The 26,207-nt window shown below is 42.8% G+C and overlaps 1 protein-coding gene across 2 annotated transcripts in view; it reads left to right on the forward strand.

Moving 5' to 3' along the window:
* Positions 1-26,207, forward strand: part of ino80c (INO80 complex subunit C) — a 43,763-nt gene that overhangs the window by 6,731 nt on the left and 10,825 nt on the right. The window contains exons 2-3 of one of the 2 annotated variants that reach the window (XM_084336321.1): positions 1,238-1,351; positions 13,703-13,814. In XM_084336321.1, the coding sequence (XP_084192447.1) occupies positions 1,238-1,351; positions 13,703-13,814 (226 nt within the window). The remainder of the gene's footprint in view (positions 1-1,237; positions 1,352-13,702; positions 13,815-26,207) is intronic. The other variant, XM_084336322.1, reaches the window with a different exon arrangement.

The raw sequence follows: 26,207 nt of genomic DNA on the forward strand, positions 1-26,207 counted from the left end.
TGCGCTTTACAGTCAATTTAGCAATACAATTTAAAAAGTTATAGCCCTGCAAAGAAGGGGAACTTCTCCATAGACAAATAGAGCTGGCAGAGGATGGTATAAGGATGTACATAATCGTGGCAGAGAAAGGGTTAATGCCAATATCGGTAGGCCGATAATATCGGACATCCCCATCATATTCAAAAGGCTATAAAACGGAAATGTACAGATGAAAAAAAACAATCCGTTTTGTACATGTTGACTGGATGCAACTAACTGATAATCGACGGGTGTATTAGACCCATAGCTATACTTTAAGATATATTTTAAGGACTCGCAAATCTCGCAGTCCCCCCATTGACTTACAGCGGTGGCGCACTAGCGCCATCTCGTGGAATAACCGGTGGTGCTGAATGAGTTAATATATTGCGTAATTTTTTTTAAATCTTTTTCTCCGCCTGATTTTTCTATGCTTTTCTCCCCATCCCAATTGAGTCGTTATGCCGATTCCCCCCCTCCCCTACCTGGCCGTTGTGCGCATGTTCCCCCTACTGGTCGGTACAAGGGAACCCTGAAGTCTACCACATGCTTCCTCCGAGACATGCGGAGACAGCCAGCGGCTCTCTTTTCACCTGGCAGCGAGGACTCTCATTGGTGAAGTGTTAACGCGTGGGAGGTCACGCTGCCTTCACCACTTCCTGCCTTTTGCTAAGCAGGCGCCCAGACCTGACCTGTAGGCGTCGCTGTTCACAACGCCAGATTACCACCCACGAGTTCCCTCCCGCTAACTCAGCCAAACGAGTTAGTACGACGATCGGCCCAAGCCGCAGGCAATGCTGACTCCGGGAGTTGAGACCGCAGCCTCTTGCATTGGTCGAGCGCAATCTCCGCTACGCCACCGCCCCATGTATTGCGTAATTTCAACGTGGAATTAAGGAATATCAAAATAAAACCACACGTTGTTGAACTTGATCATGCATATTTATTAGAACATTTAATTACAGCACTATTATCAATGCACATTTATAAAACTAGGCACATTTAACCAAAATATGTTGCCAAAAAAAAGAAATATTGATTTTTAAATGTTTTACTTGTCAATGCACGACCCCACCTGTCACCTACCCACGACCCCACTTTGGGTCGCGACCCGTAGTTTGAGAACTGCTGCTCTAGGCCATCCCGCCGCCAGACAAACAAAACCGACAGTGGGTGTTTCCAAGTCTCATTTGGAGAGATGTGTTCCATGTACCTCCAGATGGTGGCAGTAGAGAGCGTGGCTGAGGTGAAGGCCGTGGGAACAGCGGACATTGGCCTGACCGCTGTAGAATCCACAGCAAAGCCTTTACCCTTTAAAGATCCCAAATTCACGGTGAGTGTGTCCTTTTTAGTCAATTAGTGCAGTGGTTCCCAAAGTGGGGGAAAAAAGAGACGCCGCGCGGGGGTCGCCAGATGAGTTAAAAAAATCAAAAAAAAAACGTTTCCAAAAAATAACATTTAAAAAAAGATTTTATTTTTTTATGCAGTCAGGCCACTGAACTTAGAAGCAGGCCAGGCCAGTGTTTCTAGTTGCAGCGGCGCAATAGTTAGATAACCTAGGTGGGGAACAACCAGGAGATCACTGCAACTCACACAAGTTGGAGAACTATCTCTCTCTCTCTCTCTTGCTCACATACAGAGGTGCGTTCCTCATATCAACTCTGATTGCATGCACGCTAATGACGCCACGTGCACGCGTGCTCCCGGCACGCGCTCCCACGCATGCGCATAAATGTTCCCTCGCTTAAGCACAGACTAAAGACAATGCCTAATTGCCTCTACGAATGGAATGTAACTCATTTCATTCACAAGTTAGGTGTGAATGTATCTGAGAATGTATTTAACACACCTGACGACCGGCGCTATTGATATGCAAAGTAGGCCAGGTGGGTACTTATAGCGAGTTGGCGAGTGCAGCGCATTCCTGTGTGCACGCGCTTCTGCTCAAATCTTTGGGTGCACGGAGTGCAACCCCGTCCCCGTCCCATGAAGAACGCATCCCTGCTCACACACACACAAAGGGAGCCGCATGTGATTGGTGGAGGCGGGACCCTTACAAAAAACAAAAAATCCATCAAAATCAGTGTTGTTGCTAACCGCACACACATACTATCGATCATCTAGCGTTTATTTGAAAACGATTCATAAATAGGCCGACAAATGACAACGTTCTGGAATATTCCAGTAAAAGGCGATTATCATAGAATGTGTTTTTCCCGGGAAAACGGGTGATTTTCAAAATGCTATCAAACGGAAATGAAGCGATAAAAATACAATCTGCCTTGCCAATGTTGACTGGAAAATGAGTCTTTGATAAGCGACGGGCAGATTAGACACATAGCCATAATATAAAACATAGATTAGGCGATATTAATGTTAACATTGGGAGTGGATGGTGGCATCAAGGGGGTAAAAAGGAAAACCCGGCGTGGCACTCAAAGTGTTAAAGGAAAACGCCAACATTTTGGGAAATTAGGAGTTAGACAAGAAGATACATACCTTTGTTGTCTCTGTGCGTGCGTTAGGCTTAGGGAACGCCCGCTCCGTTAGCTTAGCTCAGCTTCATCACTGGAAGTGGGTCAGACTTGTACCCTCAAGTTCCCTACAGTCACGAAAGGATCCGAACCGATTGAAGTTTATGGATACCATGACTTAGAATCCTCTTACCTTGACGATTAAACTAACATTACAACTAACCTAAAGTTAGTTTAGGTTTGTGTTAACGTTAGATAATGTACAAAATAAACGTATTTCCGCTGCTATATACATTGCTCTTTTATTTTGGAACCCCCCCGACCGGAAGTTATTACCCTCGTTATCTGCTTGAGTGTCCGGTTGTTGGTTTTCGTTAGCTACAGTAGCAGCATATCAACACCAGCCATGGGAATACTGTTTTCTAAATTGGGGAGGCTTTTAATCGTCAAGGTACGAGGATTTTACGTCATAGTATCCATAAACTTCAATCTGTTCGGATCCTTCCGTGACTGTAGGGAACTGTAGGGAACTTGAGGGTACAAGTCTGACCCACTTCCAGTGATGAAGCTAAGCTAACGGAGCGGGCGTTCCCTAAGCCTAACGCACGCACAGAGACAACAAAGTTATGTATCTTCTTGTCTAACTCCAGGGAAGATGGCAAATAAGCTAATTTCCTAAAATGTTGGCGTTTTCCTTTAACACTTTCAGTGCCAGCAGGGGGCGCACGATTTAGTGCTTGAGTGCCACCACCCACTTCAATGATAGCGCTCTCATATTTGCGAACGCATAAACTACATCTTAAATTATGGCTATGTGTCTAATCTGGCCGTCACTTATCAATGACTTGTTTGCAGTCAACATTGTCGAAACGGATTGTTTTTTAATCGGTTCATTTCCGTTTTATACCATTTTGAAAAACTCCTTTTTTTCTTTTAAAGTTTAAGGAAAATAAAAAGATTCTGTGATAAACGCCCTTTACTGGAATATTCTGGAATACACAAAACGTTGTAATTTTGCCTATTTATGAATAGTTTTCAAATAAATGCTAGATTATCAATAGTATATGTGTACTTATGCACGCTATAGAAGTGGGCTGAAAAATCGATTATCTCATTTCCTGATCAGCACACACATGCACACACACACATAGGGTAGGGTGACCAAACGTCCTCTTTTGCCCGGACATGTCCTCTTTTCACGCCCTGTCCGGGCCGTCCGGGGGGGGGTTTATAAATTCATGAAAATGTCCGGCTTTTACGGACCGTTTGCATATACTTAAATTGACTGGCGCATTGCACAGAATACTACGGTACTCTGTTGTGTGTGTGACGTAATCCCTGAGAAGCTTTGTGGGCGGCTCTACAACTACACTCTCAGTCTCACACAAACAGGAAGGGGACAGAGCGCACCCCAGCTCACATTCACAATGCCAAAGAATTTACTTTTACAGATGAACTGCAGAAGAAATTCCAAATGTACCGACCTGTCTGAACAAATGGGAGGCGGAGTGCACCGTGTGCAAAGCTTGCACATGCACGTGTGTCCAATAAAGGTGCAGGCGATCTTAAAGCGCACATGGACATGTGCAAGTTGAGAGTTTGTCTGCAAAGTTGACAGACTTCTTTGTTAAACCCGGGAAAACAGAGGATGCTGTAAAGTAAATGCAGCGAGGGTGCGTTTGCATTTCATACTGTGAAATACTGTGCCTTGCTAAAAAAGGCATTTCCAGACTCTGACACTGCCAAAAAGTTCAGTAGTGCGTGCACTAAATCCGAAGCCAATGTGTTATAGCGCCCCACTCGACTCGATTGGTGTCTCACATGAAGCACTCAAATCAAATCCAGTACTGTGATGTTTCTACAGACAGGAGTAACCACGGAGCAGTGAAAATATTCCCAATCATAATACAGTACTTTGACTGGAAGAGGGGTGGCATGCAAACAAAAGGAATCGAGGTTAAATACACCAAATGAGACGGCAGAAACTATTGCACAATATCTCATTGAAACATGGCACAAAAAAACGATTTGCCTGAAAAAGATATTTGTTAACTGGATTTTCTATTTTCTATTTTTTCATATATTTTGTCCAGTAAGACTTGAAAAGAGAGCTATTATTTTGTTACAGGTTGATTTTTAAGTTATTATTGTGCCATTGAGATTTGTCAGATAATTCTAGGCATAATCAAGCATTCTGATTGTTGAGTAACTTTGGTTTGGTGTGTCTTTGGTTATAGAGAGATATTGTTGTGTTATATACAGTCAAATAATATAAATAATAATTGTATATCCATAGAGAGGAGGCATACTTTAAATATATTAAAACAATAATGCATCTTTGAGTAAACGTTGAGTATCATCAGGCATGCGTTGCTCATGGGACGGGGTTGCACGCCGTGCAACCAGTCTGTGAGCAGAAGCACGCACATGCACGGATGTGCACACAGGAATGCGCTGCACTCGACTGATGCGCCAACTCGCTATGTACTACTTTGCATAACAATATGGCCGGTCGTCAGGTGTGTTCAAATACATTCTCAGATACATTCACACAAAACTTGTGAATGAAATGTGTTACATTCCATTCATAGAGGCAATTAGGCACCGTCTTTAGTCTGTGCTATGCAAGGGAACATCTATGCGCATGCGCGGGAGCGCGCGCACACAGCGCCATTAAAACATAGTGCAACCAGTCGTCCCATGAGCAACGCATGCCTGAGTATCATTAAGTATCTCGAGGCTGGGGGGGCATGTCCTCTTTTTTTGGAAATCAAAATATGGTCATCCTAACATAGGGCACACTATATCTCTGTGAAAAAAGCACTGATTATCCTAAGACTGGTAAAATAGATTCCTTACCTCAGATCAGATGTTCTCCAAAAAGATTATTCCAATTCCTGATCGTCATTCCAAATATCGATCGCGTTTATTGATCCAACGCTGGGTACTGGAAATATGTATTCCACGCTGTACTGGGGCTCGGCAATGAATCCGATCGTCTCGGGTGACTTGTCTGAGAAGTAAAATGAGGAAGCAGGATTTTATTTTTTCATGCGTTTCATTCAATCCATTCCAAAGGGGTGCAGTACCACAGGGAGAGACGATAGGGGGCGGTATTTTCCCAATGGAGCTCAGAGAGAGTTTGCAGCACTAACGTGAGGCTAGATTGACGAAATATGAATTAAAATCACTAATAAAAAAAAAAACAAGATCTATCGTCGTTGGCACTGAGCGGTCGGCATGAACAAACGAGATATCTCGTCGTTGGCACTCAAAGTGTTAAGCACATTTCTGGCATCGAAATAATATTCACAAATGTGGTTTGGTCTTTCTTAAGCACTGTGGGATATTTGTGGATATCCTGATGAAGAATGTCTCAGTCAACCGAGGCTTGGATAATAACAAGGTTTATTAACCAAACAGATAGAATACATAGAGAGAATGGCTGAGGCTCTCGCCCCAGGTGATCAGCTGAAATTACCCAGGTAAGAACCTGGATAGATCTCAAGAGGAGATCTATATAGTTAACAGGAGGGGGTGTGGTCCCATTTGATAGGTCAGATGGGGGGGGGGGGTACAGGTAATGGGGACACAGGGGAGGGGAGTGTCTTATTCCACAGAGGGGGGGGGGGGGGCACAGGTAAAGGGAACACAGGGGAGGGGGATATATTTACATGAGGACATAATTATACCACAATACTCACTTTTCTTTCTTATAATGTGGGTGAGATTAATGTATAATATACCAGGATTGTTTGGAACAGGTAAAAGTGGGGATAATAGTTTAAAATAGAATTATTTACATACATGATTAATAGAATTATTTACATACATGATTCATGACATGATCGACTGGACTGCGGTCTGTGTTATTTTGATATCAGAGATGTGGGAATAGATATCACCCTTTTCTTTTATTAATCGCTCAAAATACCTATATCAATGAGTGGTCCTCATCTCTGATATCAAACAACAATTAACATAATCATTTGAAGCTATCGCTGTGCAAATATCTTGGCATACCTTCAGTCGTTCATGTCGTGACTCTGGGGAGCTAATGTGATCGTTGTGCATACAGGCATCGTAATAAACCAATTAAATACATGCACTGTCTGTGTGGTCAGATTGCACAGGGTGAAAAAACAAAATTGTGTGCATAATTAGGCTAATGTGTACAAAAACATTTTAACAACCGTTAACCTGGTGGTTAATAAAACTAACATGATTGATTATGGGAAACTGTTCAAAAATATATATATATATTTTTGCACGTTTTATGATGATTCTTGATGAAATTACTTAGGATCCAGTTGTATTTACCCTGAGTTTGAGTGTCACTTTCATCTGTGATTGCCTCAGTTTTGTTGGTCTTTACTTAGAATCAGGCAATTTTCTCCATTTCTTCTCTATAAATGAGGAGATAAAACGTCTTATGCATCGCTTCTGTATGTAATTCTAGTGCATATACTATCAATGGTTCACCATATAGGTGCAAAACAACGTTACATGTCCTCTTCTATGAGAGAATAAAACAACTGATTCTTTCTTGTCTGACAATACAATTTTGTAACCTAAGTAATTCAAATGTGATGTAATGTGATCATGTGGTCACTTCTTCCTTCAGCAATACATTTTAGCTCATTATTACTAACCATTGTTAATGCTTTCTCATTGATTTCTTTTCATCACATCCCTAGTTCATCGTTTTGCAGATACATACAATTGTGTGAAAAGTTTCCTTCTTGTGAAGGTATTAATCTGAATGATGTTGCGTCGTTGTTGACAAGGTGTTCTCTGTCGGTCGTGTGGCAGGGCCAAACAGTAACACATAAAAATGAAATAAATACATACAATAGACATTACCTTAGTGGCTAATGTGTCAAAATAAAATTGAAAACCGTTAACCTAGTGGTTAATATAAAAGGTGATTATGATAATCGTTATGCATTGTTCTGTGGTCAAAACAAACTTGGTGTCTTGGAACAATCCAACTGGTTCTGCCCTGTTTAACAATACCATTTTGCAATGTGACTCTGTGATCATTTCTCATTGTCATTATAAAATTGGTTAATGCAATCTTACTGATTGTATTTCATCATATTCCTAGTCAATAATTTTCCAGATACATATGAACTCTGTGAAACAGTTCTTGTTTGTGAATCTGACAGTTGCTGTGAAGTGTTGATCATCTGTTCTCGGTCTGTCGTGTGGCAGGGCCAATACATACATAACAATGTGGACAATGTGTGTTCAGAAGTATCTTGTTCCACAGGTCTCTGATGATGTCTCTTCTTGACGATGCAGTCGGGAACATTCACTGGTCGTCGTTCATTCAGAGGGGGCCTACAGGAGGTCGCCGTCCGCTCCCTGTGTACCTTGTCAAGGGTCACCGGTAGCAGTCAACTGTTCCTCGTCATCGCGGTACTAGAGGGGCGAGGGGGCGGGCGTTTTTGAATGTGTTGTGCTGGTTTCGCTGTCCTCTCCTCGTCATTGCGGTACCACTTGATGGAGGGCGAGGGCCCGCCGGTGTAGTGGCTAGTCAGTAGGACGATCTCTCTCACACGGATGACAATCTTGTCATGGGAATCCACCTTGATGGTCGGGGCTTTGGTTCCCATCTGCAGGTGATGGGTTTGGTCTGCAGTGCCGGGGTGGAGGCCGTCAAAGGTTGATCTCCTCTTCGTCAGTGTCTCCTTGGTCAGTCTCCTTCGTGGTCCTCTGCTCCACTTTCTTGGGGATGTCTGTGGGCTGGGTTGGATGGTTCTCCCACGGTTGTTGTCGTCGCCTCTGGTTGTCAATTTTCTTTATGTGTCCCGCTGTGATTAGCTTGTTAATCTCAGCGCGGTACATAGTCTCTTGATCGGGGTCTCTGGCTAGGCGCCGCTCTGTGTTCAATAGATACCGCTCCGTCGCTTCTTTTGGGGCGTGGAAGGTGGGCATACCCTCTCGCCTCAAGAGTGGAGTTGCGTATCTCATCACTCCGTTGACTTTGACTCTCTTTGTCCCTTGCTCGAGGAGTGCTATGGCGTAAATGTCTTCCTTGGAACGAATGTCTTTCTTTTCGTTCTTAAAGGGCATTGTCTCTAGTGTCCATAGCCTCTCGACATGCTGTAGGAGGGTGGTGTCTTCTTCTGTCACTCTGGAGTGGAGGCAGCTAGTGGCTGCTGTTCGGTTAAGAGACTTAGCGAGGGGGCCTTGTAATGTCCATCCTAGGCGGGTCTCGACTGCTGCAGGACAGCCTCTGGGCCCTGTGTGGACCCGGTCTATCGGGACTATGAGGTCTGCATGGTCGGAGCCTATCAGCAGGGTCGGGGTGGCACCGTCTATGAGCGGGATAGGTAGTTGACGCAGGTGCACATATTTATCCATCAGCTTGGCGATGGGGTAGGTGTACTGCGACAGGCCTATTTCTTGGCTGGTGAAAGCATTAGTAATCCTATACCGTCTCTCTGGCTGCCCGCTTGCTGCGATAGTGAAGGAGACATTCTCGCCCTTTATCGTCTTTAGATCTCTTCTTATTGTCCGAATCGTCATTGGTTGTGTCCGCAGCTTCGTGGTTCAGGTCGCGCATCGTCTCACTCGTCCTGTCCTCTCACCAATTCGTGATCTGAGGGTGATAAACACTGCCTTAGAAAACTCCTCACATAAATGATTCAACGCCTTTCTGCTAAAGTGGAAAATCATTTTGGGATTAATTCATTTCATTTTAAATACAATCACTTAATTGACAATAGGAAATGCAAGCCAATTGCATTAGCAGTGATTCCTTACGTCAAGAAGGTCACATTCACTACAATTTTATCAGATCTTGTATCTAACTAGATCTTCCAGCATTACACTTTAAATAAAATTTGTAAATGAATGGCCAAAGTCTTGAATCAGATAAAATAGCTCCTTGTCTTCATATTCTGATGGTCTTAAATTGAAGTTGATCTTACCTCAGGCCGCGTACGATGGTGTGCTTCTTCAAGATACTTACCTCGCCATGACTTCTCGGTTGTTCTTCACATCTCAGTATGGCTCATCATAGCATAGCATGGGGAAAAAACATAAAATCTAGGTAGCCAGTTAATTTTTGCATGAAAAACAATCATTTGTTTTGTCATCTACGTTTTAACTAACCTTACTGTCATGCATTTGTCCTAATAAACTAATCTACACTGTAGCACTCAACACTTTGATGACCATTGTTACTCAGCTGATAGAGGTGTGCCTTGCCTGATGTCCTGTCGTACAGAACCTGTGAGTCGCTTTGGATAAAAGTGTCAGCTAAATGATCAATGTTGTTGATATCTTGTACATTTAGATAATTGTGCTGCAATTTTGGTGGTTGATAATTTTGCAATCATGGAAAGTATTAGTTGTTAAAAGAATAGTCTAAGGAAAGTCATGCATGTTATTGGTTATAAACAGAGAATAGAAGGAGGGGATTGTAAGTAGTTGTTTTCATCATTAATCTTTCATCTCGGGCACTTCTCTAATTCATGTGTCTTTTGAAAAGAGATGATGAAAACGACTGGTTAGTTATTGTTAGTATGGGAGTTAGGTAGATTTTCATAACTGCAAATTCATCACCGGTGTCTAATTCATGTTAATTAAGTGGTTCTCTGTTGCCATCCACCGCTAGGTGAGTTCATCAAGTCTGTGGTCACGAGTGCAGGCATTTGCATTGCTTTGTCTCCCAAGTGCCCACTCTGAAGAAATTTACATGTGGGTGTTTTGGATGTAGATTTGTTCCAAATGGTCAATCGATTGTCTCTCAGCTCTGCACTGTCTCTCGGTTGACATGCAAATTGTTGGATTTTCTGTCTTTTGTGATACAATTTGGGTGTAGTCATTCACTGTTTTGCATCTCGCCTCAGAGCCAGATCTGTAAATACAAACACATGTTAATTTTCCACTCTTTTCTAAAACCTGGGTGAATCCTCTTTGACTGTCTGTGTGCTCAACAAACATTAGCTAGATCTCATCCATCCCGTTCTTGGATGTAATGATAGTGTTATCATTTATCAATCATATCGCATATGTACACAAGCATATGAATGTGGACCCACACATTTTGAATCATGTTTAAAATGTCTTACAATGGAAAGGGCTAGTTATCTTTCATTGGTTCTTTAGATAAACACATTAACTCAAGTGAATATAACCTAAACATCTTACTTTTAAACATGATCTATGTTGTTTGTGTTCCAAGTTTTCAACATTGAAAGCTTATAAAGTCTAATCTAACGCTGTTTATGTGGACTACAATTCCTGTACTGCCATATATTGGGAACCGGAAGTGTTTGTTTAGCTCCCATGGTCAGTATGACCGGTACGCCCACAGATGTATTATAATTCTGAAACAGACATTGTAATTAGCTTTATGTGACTTATAATGTGTAAATTAAAGCACATAAACACTCAAGTGATCTGAGATAGTTGTAATTTGCTTTAACTGATAGTTGTGTATATGTACAGTTTCTACGTCAAATGACTCCCTTTTCTTGACTCCTTTTGTATCACAAAAAGTACTGAATTTGCAAATCTGGTATGTCATAAATGTACAGATGTAGCAGTACTGACTATCTGTCTGTCATGTATGTCATAATATGTTCTGATAAATTGAAAATGGGGGACCCTGATGTAAACAAATCTGGTATTGAAAATGGGGGACCCTGATGTAAACAAGACTAAAGTCTCTCTCTGGTCTGCATCCCCTTAACAATTGTGTATTGAGCTGTGCTGTATTGTACCCATTCTGCAATCTGTTAATAAAATTTTCAATCAATCAATGCATCTATATTTATGATTGTCATACTCACCGGGGACAGCTGTTGTGTTGGGTTGGATCCGTTACGTGTCGTCAGCAACCCGCATCTCGCCACCTCAACTCAACATTTTCCAATAGCAGCGCGCACATACATATACAAATAAAACATATACTACACGTGGATTTCACGCACCCTTGGCCTTGGGTACATTACACTTTACGTTCGCTTATGGATAGTTTAATATAAAATAATAACTTCACGGCGCGCATAGCGTCACGTCATTGCTCCATGCGACGTTCGTGTGTTCTCATTCGCCTCGGAAATAACGCTTTGTAATTCATACAGTATTTTTCCCACGAGCTCTCAATAGCCTGGAATTCCTATACCAGCGTTTTGTTACCGAATGAACGCGCCTGTGCATATGTGAAACGTAAACAAACTGAAACGATAAAACTATACTTCCCCAAATGGCCGTTCCCGCGGGCCGGTGTTCTGCGGAATCCGGAAATTACTATCCTAGTTTGTTCCCGTGAACTGCACTTCAATGTTATTCTTTGTATAACGGTAACTCGTTTCTCAATGCTCGTCGCGCTATCCGCAGCCGGTTCTTGACTCAATAAAGCAACGCGACGGGTCCTATAATACTTGTGCACATACAAACGAGACTTAAACAGACAAACAAACAATAATACATATAAGTTAACGTGTGTGTATATCTGACTGTATTGGATCGCTTTACGTTTAGTCGGCCAACATCTGTTGCGACAAGGCATTAATACCCTTGATATATAACTACACATCGTTATTAAAATCATAACGACCGAACCTGACTTCGAAATTTACCAGCGATATATTAGATTATATATACCTTTTAATCATACTCTCGGCCTCTTAACCCGCGACTAACGTCCTGTTTAATGTACTTTCCGCGACTGATGTCCCGTTTAATGTACATTTACGTACTCCCGGGACATCGCGTAATCATGTACTAACTAGGACATCGCGTGATCATCTTCCCGCTATCTGTATTGATCAATTGGTTAATTTAATCCAAAATACATCGTTTTCAGGAATGAGATTGTGGGCTTAGTTTGAGGTTGAAACAATGAATATTATGACGCTACTCTGGTAATTTCTAATTATGATTCCATCAGCTTCTCGGTCCTAACTTCCCGCCTCTTTGCAAAGGAATCACAGAACGTTTTTAACAGAGTAGCGTTTTCCAAGGATATCACATCATAATAAGCTCACGTATCTATTTTGTTGCCTATATTTTTAGTCTGCATCAGCTAGACTAGGGGTAGCAATCCAACAACCTGTGTGTGCCTTAGCTTTCGGTCGGCTCCGACTCGACCAGGAATAGCACCTCAACCTTTGTGCCTAAACTTTTGGGAATAGCACTATAACCCATCCTCTCAGAACCGCCTGATAAAGGACCCAGGTGCACGCGCGCCCTGGTAACGATTCTCAATACAGATCAGATATATTAATGCACATTATTCTACTCAGCCATGATCTCAATATTAGACAACATTCTGTAATATTCACCTGGCACAGAGAAAAGCGGGAAGATTTTAATTCCTTCCATACATTTTTGGTCGACCATCCTATTATACTCACTTTTCTCTGTATAGTTGAATGATACAGCACGCCGGGAGGACGCAAAAAGTCCGTCACAAGTTCGTAGACGCCAATTGTGGGATATTTGTGGATATCCTGATGAAGAATGTCTCAGTCAACCGAGGCTTGGATAATAACAAGGTTTATTAACCAAACAGATAGAATACATAGAGAGAATGGCTGAGGCTCTCGCCCCAGGTGATCAGCTGAAATTACCCAGGTAAGAACCTGGATAGATCTCAAGAGGAGATCTATATAGTTAACAGGAGGGGGTGTGGTCCCATTTGATAGGTCAGATGGGGGGGGGGTACAGGTAATGGGGACACAGGGGAGGGGAGTGTCTTATTCCACAGAGGGGGGGGGGGGGGGGCACAGGTAAAGGGAACACAGGGGAGGGGGATATATTTACATGAGGACATAATTATACCACAGCACTATATTTGATTAATTCGCAGAGGGTCAATAATGTGGGGTATTTTTTATATTTTTTTTTTATTATAATTTTTTAGCATTTTTACAGCTTTATTGGTCACGCAGGACCGACAGAGGAGAGGGCGAACGGGAGGAGAGGTGGGGAAGACATGCAACCAATAACGACGGGAGCTGGGATCGAACCTGGGTCGGCCGCGTAGGTGCGCGAGGCACTATGGTATGCGCCACGAGGGCGCCCCGTGGGGGAAAACTTTACGCAGACGATACTACTCAATTAGTCGACAAAGAATGTCTAGTCGAGGAGAGAGCCGGATGGTGTCTGATCTCCGTTTTGAGTCTTGATTCCTCTGCTTGTGCCGTTTCTCTCTCTTTGTACCTCGTCTACTTTCTCGATCTCTGCAGCATTCTGGGATCGGAGGAGCAGCAGCGGGAAAAAAGAACAGAACGTGGAAGAACCTCAAACAGATCCTGGCTTTGGAACGGTCTTTACCGTGGAAAGTCAACGACCCCAACTGTAAGTGTTAATGTGGCTTGCCTGTCCGTACTACTAGGGATGGGCAAAATTCACACAATTACTATTTGATAGTCACTGGGAACTATTTGAGTACTAATCGATTTTTCTTTTTTAAATATAATTGAACAACTATTTGAATATTCATAATTCAATGCCCATCCCTAGTCTGTGCGTTTTGACATTTATTTTTGTGAGGGATACAGCTAAACATAATTTATTATAGATAACGATAACTGAACAGGATGAACAAAGTTACAAGGGTGTGTGCCTGTCTGTAAAGGTCAGTTGTGTAGGTGAGTGGATGTGTGTAAGATGAGGTGTCGGATGGAAAACTAAAGGCCAAACAAAATGTGTTCAGGGAGAGAGTGAGTGAGAGAGAGAGAGATCTGCTTGGAGTAGGGGGTGTTCCCCTCTACTAAGCCCCGAGAGCCCGTGCCCAGGTCAACACTCCCAACTCCACCCACCAGGCACCTGCAGGAAACCAGAACAAGCACTGGCAGACAGAGTGCTGTCATCCCATTCTCCAACCTAACCTGCATACATGTTCATGTGTATGATGATCCCCAGGGGTGCAGTGGTAATTTCAGAAGTGCCTGTACTCTGTTTATAATGACGTCACGTGCGTGCACGCGCGCATGCGCATACATGTTCCCTCGCGTGCGCACAGAACAGATGGTTATTATGCATAAATAGTAGGAAACATGTTTGTATAGGAAATTACTAGTTTTAGTTTAGTTTTTGTAAATATTGCCTTGAAATAGAGAAGCTGAAAAAGGTAGCAGGATTTAGCATTCAATATATAAAGAAATTATATTGTCAACAGATATGGTTGAAAAACAAACAATGTTTTAAATGTAATTGTAGATACAATATTGTAGTTACAATTTCTTTAATTTAACACTTTGGTTGCCTAAGGTTAAATTCATGATATACCATAGATTGCCAGCGCTATTTGTCTATGGAGAAAGTCCCCTTCTTTGCAGGGCTATAACTTTTTAAATTATATTGCTACATTGCCATTATTAGGGCCCATTCAAAGTCCTATATGTATTGTTCATTGTGTAGCAACGTTAAACTTTTTCATTCACATATTCATAGTAAAGTATGGTCTAATGTATAAGTATGTTTTCATCTCTTTCTGCAGCTTTCTCCAGAACGTGATCTATAGCCCCAAATACATTATATTGATGATGCAATACAGTTTTATGGCAATCAGCGCGATATAAAAAATTACAACTAGACGTACTTCTAGAAGTTACTACACGTCATCTGATGTTGACCGGATGGGCTAGGGGCCGTTTATAATTCCGTGGGCAGCGTTATACCAATCATCTAATGTGGGTCAAATGTTGATAATAGCAGTTAGTATCGAAGACGGTAACGTTACACGCTGAAACTCACCCCAGTCTCCGCGCGCCGTTGGGCGATCATCGTAGAGTTGAAATCTTATCATTATGGGATGTAAATTTACCCGGTCCATCTCCAGCTTGTATAATGGTATATACGTCCAAATCATGTTGTTTATCGAGTTATTGGCAATCGATCACTGTGTAGCGTGACGAGCCAGAGTCGCGGGACCTATAGCGAGCACCCGGAAGTACTACGGACGTAGCACAACCTCTATGCCACTTCCTGTTAAAGCGATTGCGCCGATCGGCCACCAGATGGCACTCCTGAACCGCCAGAGAGCTCAGTGGGTCCTGCTGGTGGATCTCAGGCCAGCGGAGGGGACATATGAATCCGATCGCAGATTTTTTAAATATTGATATAAGGACGCTGTACAGCGTCCCCCGGCAACTTGAGCATGGCCAGCAATGACGTCAAAACACGTTTCATGGCAGTCAAAGTGTTAATTAACTTAAACTAGAAAAGTAAATACAAACTAAATTAACAATGTAACTTATAGTTTACAGAAGGACAGTTTCCTTCTGAAGCACAACTTAACCCTTGTGCATCCCTGGTCCCGATTCTGTCTTTCTTGAATTTTTTTTGTGTGTATGTGTGAGCACAGCGGTGTCTGTGTTGATTATTGAAATTGGGCCCATATCTTCATTTTATATATATTTTCATTATGTCAAAATATTATGATTTGAAACGCTCTAAAAAACAAGTTATTAGTATAGCGTACCTCTAGAGGTCCTGGTGTCCAGTTTCATCCCATCCACTTCCATGTTAAAACGCATTTTTTAATCTGCACTCATTCATTCAATTCTAGATAGAATTATCAAATGCATTCTTTTTTCACAATGTGATGGATCAAGCTTTTGTGCTCTGATGCTGTTAACGAATTACAACACACGGTGGCGCAATTGTTCTATGGCCCACTTTGCCGGCTACTAAGCCAGCAGGAGGCGGAGACTATGCTGTTATGCTGGCTGCAGAGCTCCGCAGACTGCTGCCGTGGGGGGGGGGGGGGGGGGTGCGAGAGAGAGATCAGCCCGCAACAACAACAATTACACTCCTCCTCCGCTCCTATCCCCTTTATCGCGTGTCACACGCTGAATCACGAGCCCCTGATGGGTGGTGTGCAGCCCGGCCCCGGCTCTACGCTGAGCTCCCTGTATGCGGAAGTGCGCTGGTCTTCAGAATCTACCGGGAGATCGAGTAGTGGTCGCCCGCGGAGATATAATAGTAATAATAATCAGTGCTTACTAACGTTAGCGTCTCCGCTATTTCTGACCGAATTAGTAAACTTTTTTTTTATAAGGAACTTTGTGCAGTTTTCACACGCTGCAATATGGGGTCTAAAACATATAGAGATATGATAAATATGCGCTTTTCTGCTTTTTTCCCCCATAAAAACGGACTTACTATCAAACAAACACGAATATAAGTGGTTAAAATTCGGAACTATTTGTAATCTGTCATCGATATGAGGTTAGGCTCTTAACACTTTCAGTGCCCAGCAGGGGGTGCACATTTAGTGCTTGAATGCCCACCATCCACTGCAATGTTAGCATTAATATCGCCTAATCTATGTTTTAAATTATGGCTATGTATCTAATCTGCCCGTCGCATTATCAATGACTCATTTCCAGTCAACATTGTCGAAGCGGATTGTTTTATCGGTTCATTTCCGTTTTATAGCATTTTGAAAAGCCCTCGTTTTCACGGAAAAATAAAAGATTCCATGATAATCGCCTTGTACTGTAATATTCTAGAACGTTGTCATTTTTCGGCCTATTTATGAATCGTTTTCAAATAAACGCTAGATTATCGATAGTATATGTGTACGTGTGCACGCTGGTACCGCACGCTGAAAATAGATTCTCTCAGTTCCTGATTGATCCCAGCCATATCACATTATAGGGGAAAAGCTTATATCTCTGTGAAAACGAGTCTGATTATCCTAAGACTGGTAAAATAGATTCCTTACCTGAGATCAGATAGTATCCAAATGGATTATTCCAATTCCTGATCGCCATTCCAAAAATCGATCCTTTTATTGATCCACCGCTACATACTGTAAAACACATATTACACGCTGTGCTGAGGGTCCAGCATGAATCTGATCGGCTCCGGTTACATGCGTGAGAAGTAAAATGTGGATTCCTGAGTTTTTTTTTTTCTCATCCATTTTCATCGAGTCCAATCCAAAATGGTGCATTACCATCTGGGGGACGATAGGGGGCGCTTTTTTCACATCTGAGCGCCTGGCGGGGCAGGATTACCAACGGTAGACTCGGTTGATGAAATATGAATTCAGATTGCTAATAAAAAAAAATCAGAGGATTCTCGTGATGGGCATTCAATGTGTTAATGTTAATCGTGGGGAATTTTTTTTTAAATATAAAAAATAATATGGTTTTGAATAGGGATGTCCCGATCACATTTTTTTGCTCCCGATCATGTGATTTTGAGTATCTACCGATACCGATCTTTCCCGATCCGATCAAAAAAATAATAATACATTTTCTTTTTTATATATATATTATTTTTTAATCCCAATTTCTCACATTACATTCATCCTAAATGTTGAAGTTATCCAGGTGAAAAGTTAACTTCATTCAAGCGAGGCATTGCAATCCTTGACATAAATCATTTGATGTATAATTAAATCAAAGGAAATGCGTTTGGGTCTGAGAGTGTGGCTGGTCTGCCGTTCTGCAGCTGGATACTATTGGTTTGTTTTGGCAAAATTCTTCTGCTCTGTGTGACAATAAATAAGTGAATGATGATATCGCTGCTGGCGGGACAAAACCTCATAACTCCATTTAAATTTTATATATTTTTTTTATTTAAATCAACTCCGTAGAGATCATCCTCTATGTGTGTGTGGGTTTTACAAAGTTTAAACAATGGGAAAGCATTAAACCGATCATCTGTCTAAACCTCCTAACTCTATTCGCCCTCAAATCTGTGTTCGTTTTTTTCATCTGCTGAAAAGTTGGGTTTTTGGAGTTATGAGGTTTTGTCCCGCCAGCAGCGATATGCAATTTAAAACCAAAACTAAGGCCTCAGTATGAGTTTAAGACATGAACATGGTCATGTTTGTTGAATAAAAAAAAAAAAAAAAAAAATTTGTCAATCCCGATCTTCGGAAAATCGGATCGGGACATCCCTAGTTTTGAACTTGATCCATACTTTCATCATCTAAGCCTAATGCGCTCCACCAGCGCAAGGGATGCACAAGGGAAATGTCTCATCTTTCCAGTCAGGACCATTGTCACATAGTGAGAGCTCCACAGCTCAAGAAAACCCCCACAGGGCTTGTATTTTGGTTCTTCTCGTTCTTTGTTATGCTATTGGTATCCTATTGTTATGCAAAGACAAGTAGCTAGATAAGTACCGGTACTTGGCGCACGACGAGTCGAGTGAAAGTTGTGAACGCATTTTTGTGCGCATTCGCACGTGCTTCTACTCAGAAAAGTGGTGGAACGGCGTGGTACCGTGTGGCATGAGCACTGCACCTCTGATGATCCCTGTGCTCTTACTGCGATAGATTCAATACGTTAGATTTTTATTGTTTGTATTTTTCATGATATAAGATGATACGTTGCGAAAATCTAAATGCATTGTATGAACAAAAATGTTAACTGGGGCGAGGTAGAGTGGTCTTTTGGTAATCAGAAGGTTCCCGGTTAAATTCCGACTCCTACCGGCAGCGTGTCGAAGTGTCGTTGAGCAAGACACTTAACCCTTAGGGGTCACGCTGGAGCTTTGAACCCGTCGGCGGACAACAAAAGAAATTAGAATCCCTCTTAAATGCTTAAAAAGGACATCTTTTCAGAAATCGATAAAAATAGAAAAATGGCCATTTCTAGTGCTTTGACATGTAAGGTATAAGTCCCCCAACTTGCTAAACCTAATACGACTTGTAAATACGTTTAATTCTTGCTAGATGGCATGATTGTAATAATCTCCATTTGCGATAAAAACTACATCGCGTCACGAAACGCACATACATGGACGCGCGTACACACACAATAGCGGCGTGTGCGCTGTGAATAGGTGTTACACCCCCGCAGAGGCGTGAGACTGGTATCAGAGCCTACCCCCCCCATCCAAATTCTAAACATAATAATGTATGAATTATCTGTTGCAATAATATCCACGGGACTCGACTTTTTGCAGTCGTTTCTCCTCTCCTGCGTGAGGAGTCTGAGGACATTCGCGGACATTCTCTCAGATAAAAAAAAAAAGCTTACACACACACACTCTCGCTCTCTCTCAATTCAAATGGGCTTTATTTAACATTAACTACTGTATGGCAGAGTGCGTCTGTGTATACGAGGTATGAATGATCACTGGCTGCTGTGTGACGAGTTTGCTCACCCGCGCTGTCGCGCTATATAAATCCAAGTCATTATTATTATTATTATTAAACACGGACCGCTTTAGTTGACAAGCTTACATGAATTTCGGGTCATTTCATAATAGCAGTGTGGACCAGCTCTGTAACCAGCTCTGTAACAACGCATCTCGCTAGTTGACAGCTTACGCATGATGTAAAAATTGCAACGTTTCAACTAGAAAGGTAGGCTCAGTAGAGCCCAAATCTCTACCAGACGGGAGCTTTCTCTCTCTCTCTCTCTCTCTCTCTCTCTCTCTCTCTCTCTCTCTCTCTCTGTCTGAGAACCCAGGTTGCTTTCTAACCTATACTAAAGACATGCCTGTGAAGTGTCATCAATCACTATGGCAAGCGCACATCCGTGGACATGTACACACACTTTCTTTCTTTCTTTCTTTCTTTCTTTCTTTCTTTCTTTCTTTCTTTCTTTCTTTCTTTCTTTCTTTCTTTCTTTCTTTCTTTCTTTCTTTCTTTCTTTCTCTCTCTCTCTCTCTCTCTCTCTCTCTCTCTATCTCTCTCTCTCTCTCATTTCTCTCTCTCTCATTCTAGAGAAATACAACCACAAATGCAAATGGCAAGAATATCCTCTTTTGTGGTGTATGTGTTCAGATAGAAATGAACCTCTTGATCTCTGCTGTACTGGACCACAGAGACGAGGTCTTTGTTTTCTCCCACATTGAGTTTCTCCACCACTCTCTCAACAAAATTACGCATAGCTGGGAATCCATTCCTTGTGCCGTCAGAACCATCTAGAAGGAATACTACATCCTTTCTGGCAGTGTCATGATCAACTATAACGGTGGTTGGTACAGTACTGTAAATACCATCTGAGTAGAGTAGAAAGTAGAGAGGTGAAGACCTGTTTCTCTCTCTCTCTCTCTCTCTCTCTCTCTCTCTCTCTCTCTCTCTCTCTCTCTCTCTCTCTCTCTCGTGCATATTATAATGTCCCGCATGGGGCGGTAGGATAACACAGTATCAGTGTAAAGTCATTGACACACTTATATCTGTGGGATAGTTATGACAAGGGATTGACGTTCTATACATACAGGCGTACACATCCGCCGTATACAGCACCATGGGTAATGGCGGTATCAATGCACCTATCGGCTCTAACTGTAAACCTATGATCAATAGGGGGGGGAAATGGAAGTTGGATAAAAGGACGGAAGGTCAGAGGGCAATGGACGCCATGGCTTTCACAATCTGCCCACTCCGAGGAAGAGGAACAGAACGAATATTCCTTCTGCCCTGGGCTTGGCGAAGTTACGGCCGACACATCTTCCGAAGACGATAACCCGGACCTGACGGCTCTAATACACGGGAGTAATGGACTAACGTTACCTGGTTATAATTACCTGTGACCAGGTAACTCTATGCCTAATGGGGAACCCACTAATCCCGTGGACGAGGCTGCTATGGAGCATGATATAACCTATAGTAAGTACCTCGACCATGGCATTATACCCTATATATCAATAAATAAGGCCGATAGTATATTTACCGATAGATTACGTGGGCTATCAGAGGACAATACAGGAATAGCGGGTAACCTAGCCAGAGGCATATTCCATATAAAGGAAAAGCTAGGGGAGGTGGGGATACTCCCTAAAGTGTCCGGGATCTTAGAAGACATGATACATTCCACCAACCGTCCCACTGTAGAGGATAGGCCAATTGGAGGAGGAGACCATATAAGGCTAGGGGAGGCGGGGATACTCCCTACAGTGGCAGGGAGTTTAGAAGACACGATACATTCCACCGGCCGTCCCCTGGTACATGATAGGCCATTCGGAGGAGGGGAGAAGAGGAGGATCCCGCCAGACACACCCGGACATCCTACGAAACGGATACGCGATGAGACGGTAGGCCAGGAGGAAACGGCAATATCTCAGACCCTTCAGTCGAACGATGGTGTAATCGAAATGGATATTACTCAGGTCGATACCGGGCCTGAGGGTACGGATGTTGTTGATGTTGCCCCATATCCAGCAGGGGGACCGGTAGGTGAACCGGCAGGAGGTGGAGGCGCGATACCACCTCCGGTCCTGATTGTAAATCGGGCTATATGGAATGAGAGAGACGGACATGTGATCACAACATCCACAAGGAGGTTCGTCTTCCACAATGAAAGGAGTGTAATGGAAGGCACGATGAGGTCATGGAAATCGAACACCGACCCCACACAGCCCAATGGAGCCGTACATACACAGGGATCTGTGAAGTATGACTGGTACTATGCAGACTATAACAACATGAAGGGACAATGGCAGCCCAATGATATACAAAAGCTATTAATGGACTATGACTGTTACAAGCCTATGATGGTGGAAGCAGAGTATGCAAACTTCCAGTGCGTGACGGAGACCGAAATAGGTGGGACCAAGGTTACAAACCCTATGCCTACGGGTCTCATCGCCGTTGCCAGGAGAACTAATGACGAATTCCCCTTTGTCATGACAGGGTACCAGATGGAATATAATGTGCATACCAGGGAATGGGAAAAGAAAAAGAACTGGCCCGATAACATCACAGAAAACCTACCCCAAAGGATGTTCAACGTGTGGTGGAATTCACCCATAACATCTGTGAAGGCCAGACAGATGGACTGTAGCGTGCCAGTGATAGAGGCAGGTGTAGTGGAAGCTATCAACCAGCAGGGGAACATCAAGGTGCGGTACGATTTGGACTGTGAATGGGTACAGAATAATATGTACACCATGCCACCATGGCAGCCCGATCACACCTACAGATGTAGTGATGACGACCTCAATAAAATCATGACAGAGGACCAGCAGAAGCTCTGCTCTTTTCTACCGGGAAGGGCTAATCCCTCAGAGTGCATTGGCATGATGGGCACAGGGACCGCTGTCGTCGGAGAGTTAGAAGCAGAGAACACGTTCCCCATGCTATTCGAGAACAGCACGCTTCTGATGAATGCACGTAACAACAACAGTACGAGCGCACTATACAAATTAGATCCAACATTCTCGGGACGTATCTCACATCATGCAGGGCTCACCCAAGCAATTAGGGTACAAAAGGTAGCCGGTAAGGATGAGGTAAAGACGTATGGGTCAGCGGATAGCGACGGTGCAAGAGGTAGAGTGGGCAATACCGATACCAGAGAGATAGACCTGAACAGACCTATATTCAAACCGGCCCCTGCCAACAGTGACGTAACATGTTCCAATCTGGGGGTTCCAGTATGTAGACGCCCGCCTCCACAGGTATTCTTTCGGGTTCTCCCCACCTTAGGTGTTGATGGTATGTCTGAGATGAAACAAACTGTCAGCTGCACAGTAAAGGTATCCATATTATGGAAGATTAAGAAGACGCCTCACACAAGACAGAACTGGGCAGGGTACATTTCCAATGCCCCGGGCCCGGGGGGTCTGAACCTAGTTGCAGGCGGTATCTCCCCCTCTGTCGTCTCCCAGAACACACAATACTGGAAGAGGGATCAAATCACAGGACCCAAGATGGCAACATATTAATGTAACATCACACAATGTAATGGGATGCATAAATATGTCATTGTCCTTCAATAAAGAATAAGTAAACGCAAAGGTATTCGTCTGTATCTTATTCACAATAAGAGTCATTTAATAAGACATGTCAGCATGTCAAAGAGGGCCATATCAGATTACAGGACCCAAGATGGCAATATAATAATGTAACATCACACACCGTAATGGGATGCATAAATATGTCATTGTCCTTCAATAAAGAATAATTAAACGCAAAGGTATTCGTCTGTATCCTATTCACAATAACAGTCATTTAATAAGACACTCAGCATGTCAAAGAGGTCATATTAGAAGACATCTGCCATCTTCCATAAACTAACCATAGACTGTATTCAGTAGTGGTGCAATGTTCCCATCTGCATGAGCCTTATATAGATGGAAGGCAGTGATCCACAACCACTAATCACACACACACACATGCAGAGAGAGAGAGAGAGAGGACCTGCGTCAGAGGCATACACCCCTCATAACTCAACTTCACAATTTTATCCGAGTAATAAAGCCTTAACTAGCCTCATGCAGAAGTCCTGTCCCTCACCCTTTGCAAATCCCTCCCCTGTCCTCTCGTCCAATGTCCTGTCTCCTGCTGTGCCACATGTCCTTCCCCCCTCCTTCCCCCTCCCTGTGCGCGCAAGAGAGAGAGAGCGCGAGAGAGAGAGAGAGAGAGGCGGGGCCGGCCCATAGATTGATGGGGGGGGCAAGGCCAGGGCCTGGCCCTGGCCCTGCCCCCCCTAATCAACCTATGGGCCGGCCCCGCCTCTCTCTCTCTCTCTCTCTGTCTGAGAACCCAGGGCCCTCATTCATCAATGTGTGCGTAGAACATGTTCTATTTCCACACGTAAGCACAGAATGTAGAACCAGTGTACGCACAGGGAAGTCGGGATTCATCACACGTGCGTACGCAGGCTCTACGCACACCTGTCATGATGAATATGACTTTGATCCTACGTTTGAGCTCGTGCACTGTTTTACGTATTTGCATACCAGAAACGCCCCGATTAACCATATACGGTAATGGAATACACCCATGAAATGTGGAAAAATGGACTAAGCCGAGGGAAGCGTGTCATGAGACAGGCTGACAGACATGTACACTTACGGTGATGTCGGATATGATATCTATTAACCATTGCTGCCTGGGCAGCGCAAACACTAATAAATACCGCGCTGGAATATGACTGCCTTTTCCCGTGTTGTTTGATTAATACCCAGGGATTAAAGTTCTCCTCAATATTATTCCAAATCGCGATGGATCTCCCGTCAATTTTCTACCTGCTGCATATGATTTCTAGAGGCATACTACAATCTATTTTGATGTCAGTATTGGGTAGCCTATATAAACAATAATACGAGAGCATATACAAGAACAATGAATCTCACTGCATGTATGATGTAGCCTGCCTTTCAATACATGAACTTGAATTCCATCATGTTTGTGTGCGGGACTCACAAGGCTGTTGTCACAATGGGTGGTACTGGTACAGTAATAATAACAGTCCACACAATATCACGATCCATGCCATAGCCTATGTTCTATTAGGACATGATCTGTGACGACAAATGTTCTAGAATGTTTGATTAAGATATCATACTCTGACAGCATGCCTATGATCAACAAAAACGCGAACTTGAATCCCATCATATACATAGTCTGTCCACTATCTGGTGTCATTGCAATGCGTTTTCTATTCTTTCTTATAAAGTAAAAACTATATTCATATGACTTGTATTCTGCTTACAGCTTCGAAATTCCACTTGTTTCGTTTAACGTAAAGCCTTTTAAATATAATCAAAACGTTCCCGTGTTTCTGCGGTCTGCGCAAAATAATAACGAGTTGAGCTTTATGATTTATGATGAATTGAAAATGGGGGACCCTGATGTAAACAAGACGAAAGTCTTTCTCTGGTCTGCATCCCCAATTAACAATTGTATGTACTGAGCTGTACTGTACTGTACCCATTCTGCAATCTGTTAATAAACTTTTCAATCAATCAATCAATCAAGCTACGCGGAGCGCAGTCAGTCAGTAGCCTACACCCCGTATATTCCGATAACGCTATATAAACCATGCTGCATTCATTCTGAGAGAAAGATCTATTATTCCAAATGCTATTTATAGGGTTTTGACCATAATTACACTACTGTTGCTATTTTACAATGAACTATAATGAACTACGGTTCGTACAGAACATGCCAGTGTTATTATGCACAGAAGCTCATTTCCTTGTTGTAATAATATATTCTACCACTGGGCGTCAGGTAAGTGTGCTCTGACCTGTGCGTAGACGTAAGCACGGAGTCAAGTTCAAATCGAAATTGATGAATCCCACTATTTGCTTAGAAATGATCGTACGCACAGGGTAAGCACAGATCTGTGCGTAGAACACGTTGATGAATGAGGGCCCAGGTTGCTTTCTAACCTATACTAAAGACATGCCTGTGAAGTGTCATCAATCACTATGGCAAGCGCACATCCGTGGACATGTACACTTTCTTTCTTTCTTTCTTTCTTTCTTTCTTTCTTTCTTTCTTTCTTTCTTTCTTTCTTTCTTTCTTTCTTTCTTTCTTTCTTTCTTTCTTTCTTTCTTTCTTTCTTTCTTTCTTTCTTTCTTTCTTTCTTTCTTTCTTTCTTTCTTTCTCTCTCTCTCTCTCTCTCTCTCTCTCTCTCTCTCTCTCTCTCTCTCTCTCTCTCTCTCTCTCTCTCTCTCTCTCTCTCTCTCCCTCTCTCTCTCTCTCTCTCTCTCTCATTTCTCTCTCTCTCATTCTAGAGAAATACAACCACAAATGCAAATGGCAAGAATATCCTCTTTTGTGGTGTATGTGTTCAGATTGAAATGAACCTCTTGATCTCTGCTGTACTGGACCACAGAGACGAGGTCTTTGTTTTCTCCCACATTGAGTTTCTCCACCACTCTCTCAACAAAATTACGCATAGCTGGGAATCCATTCCTTGTGCCGTCAGAACCATCTAGAAGGAATACTACATCCTTTCTGGCAGTGTCATGATCAACTATAACGGTGGTTGGTACAGTACTGTAAATACCATCTGAGTAGAGTAGAAAGTAGAGAGGTGA

The sequence above is a fragment of the Notolepis coatsorum genome, assembly GCF_963971535.1.
Source record: "Notolepis coatsorum genome assembly, chromosome: 19".
NCBI classification, from domain to species: domain Eukaryota; kingdom Metazoa; phylum Chordata; class Actinopteri; order Aulopiformes; family Paralepididae; genus Notolepis; species Notolepis coatsorum.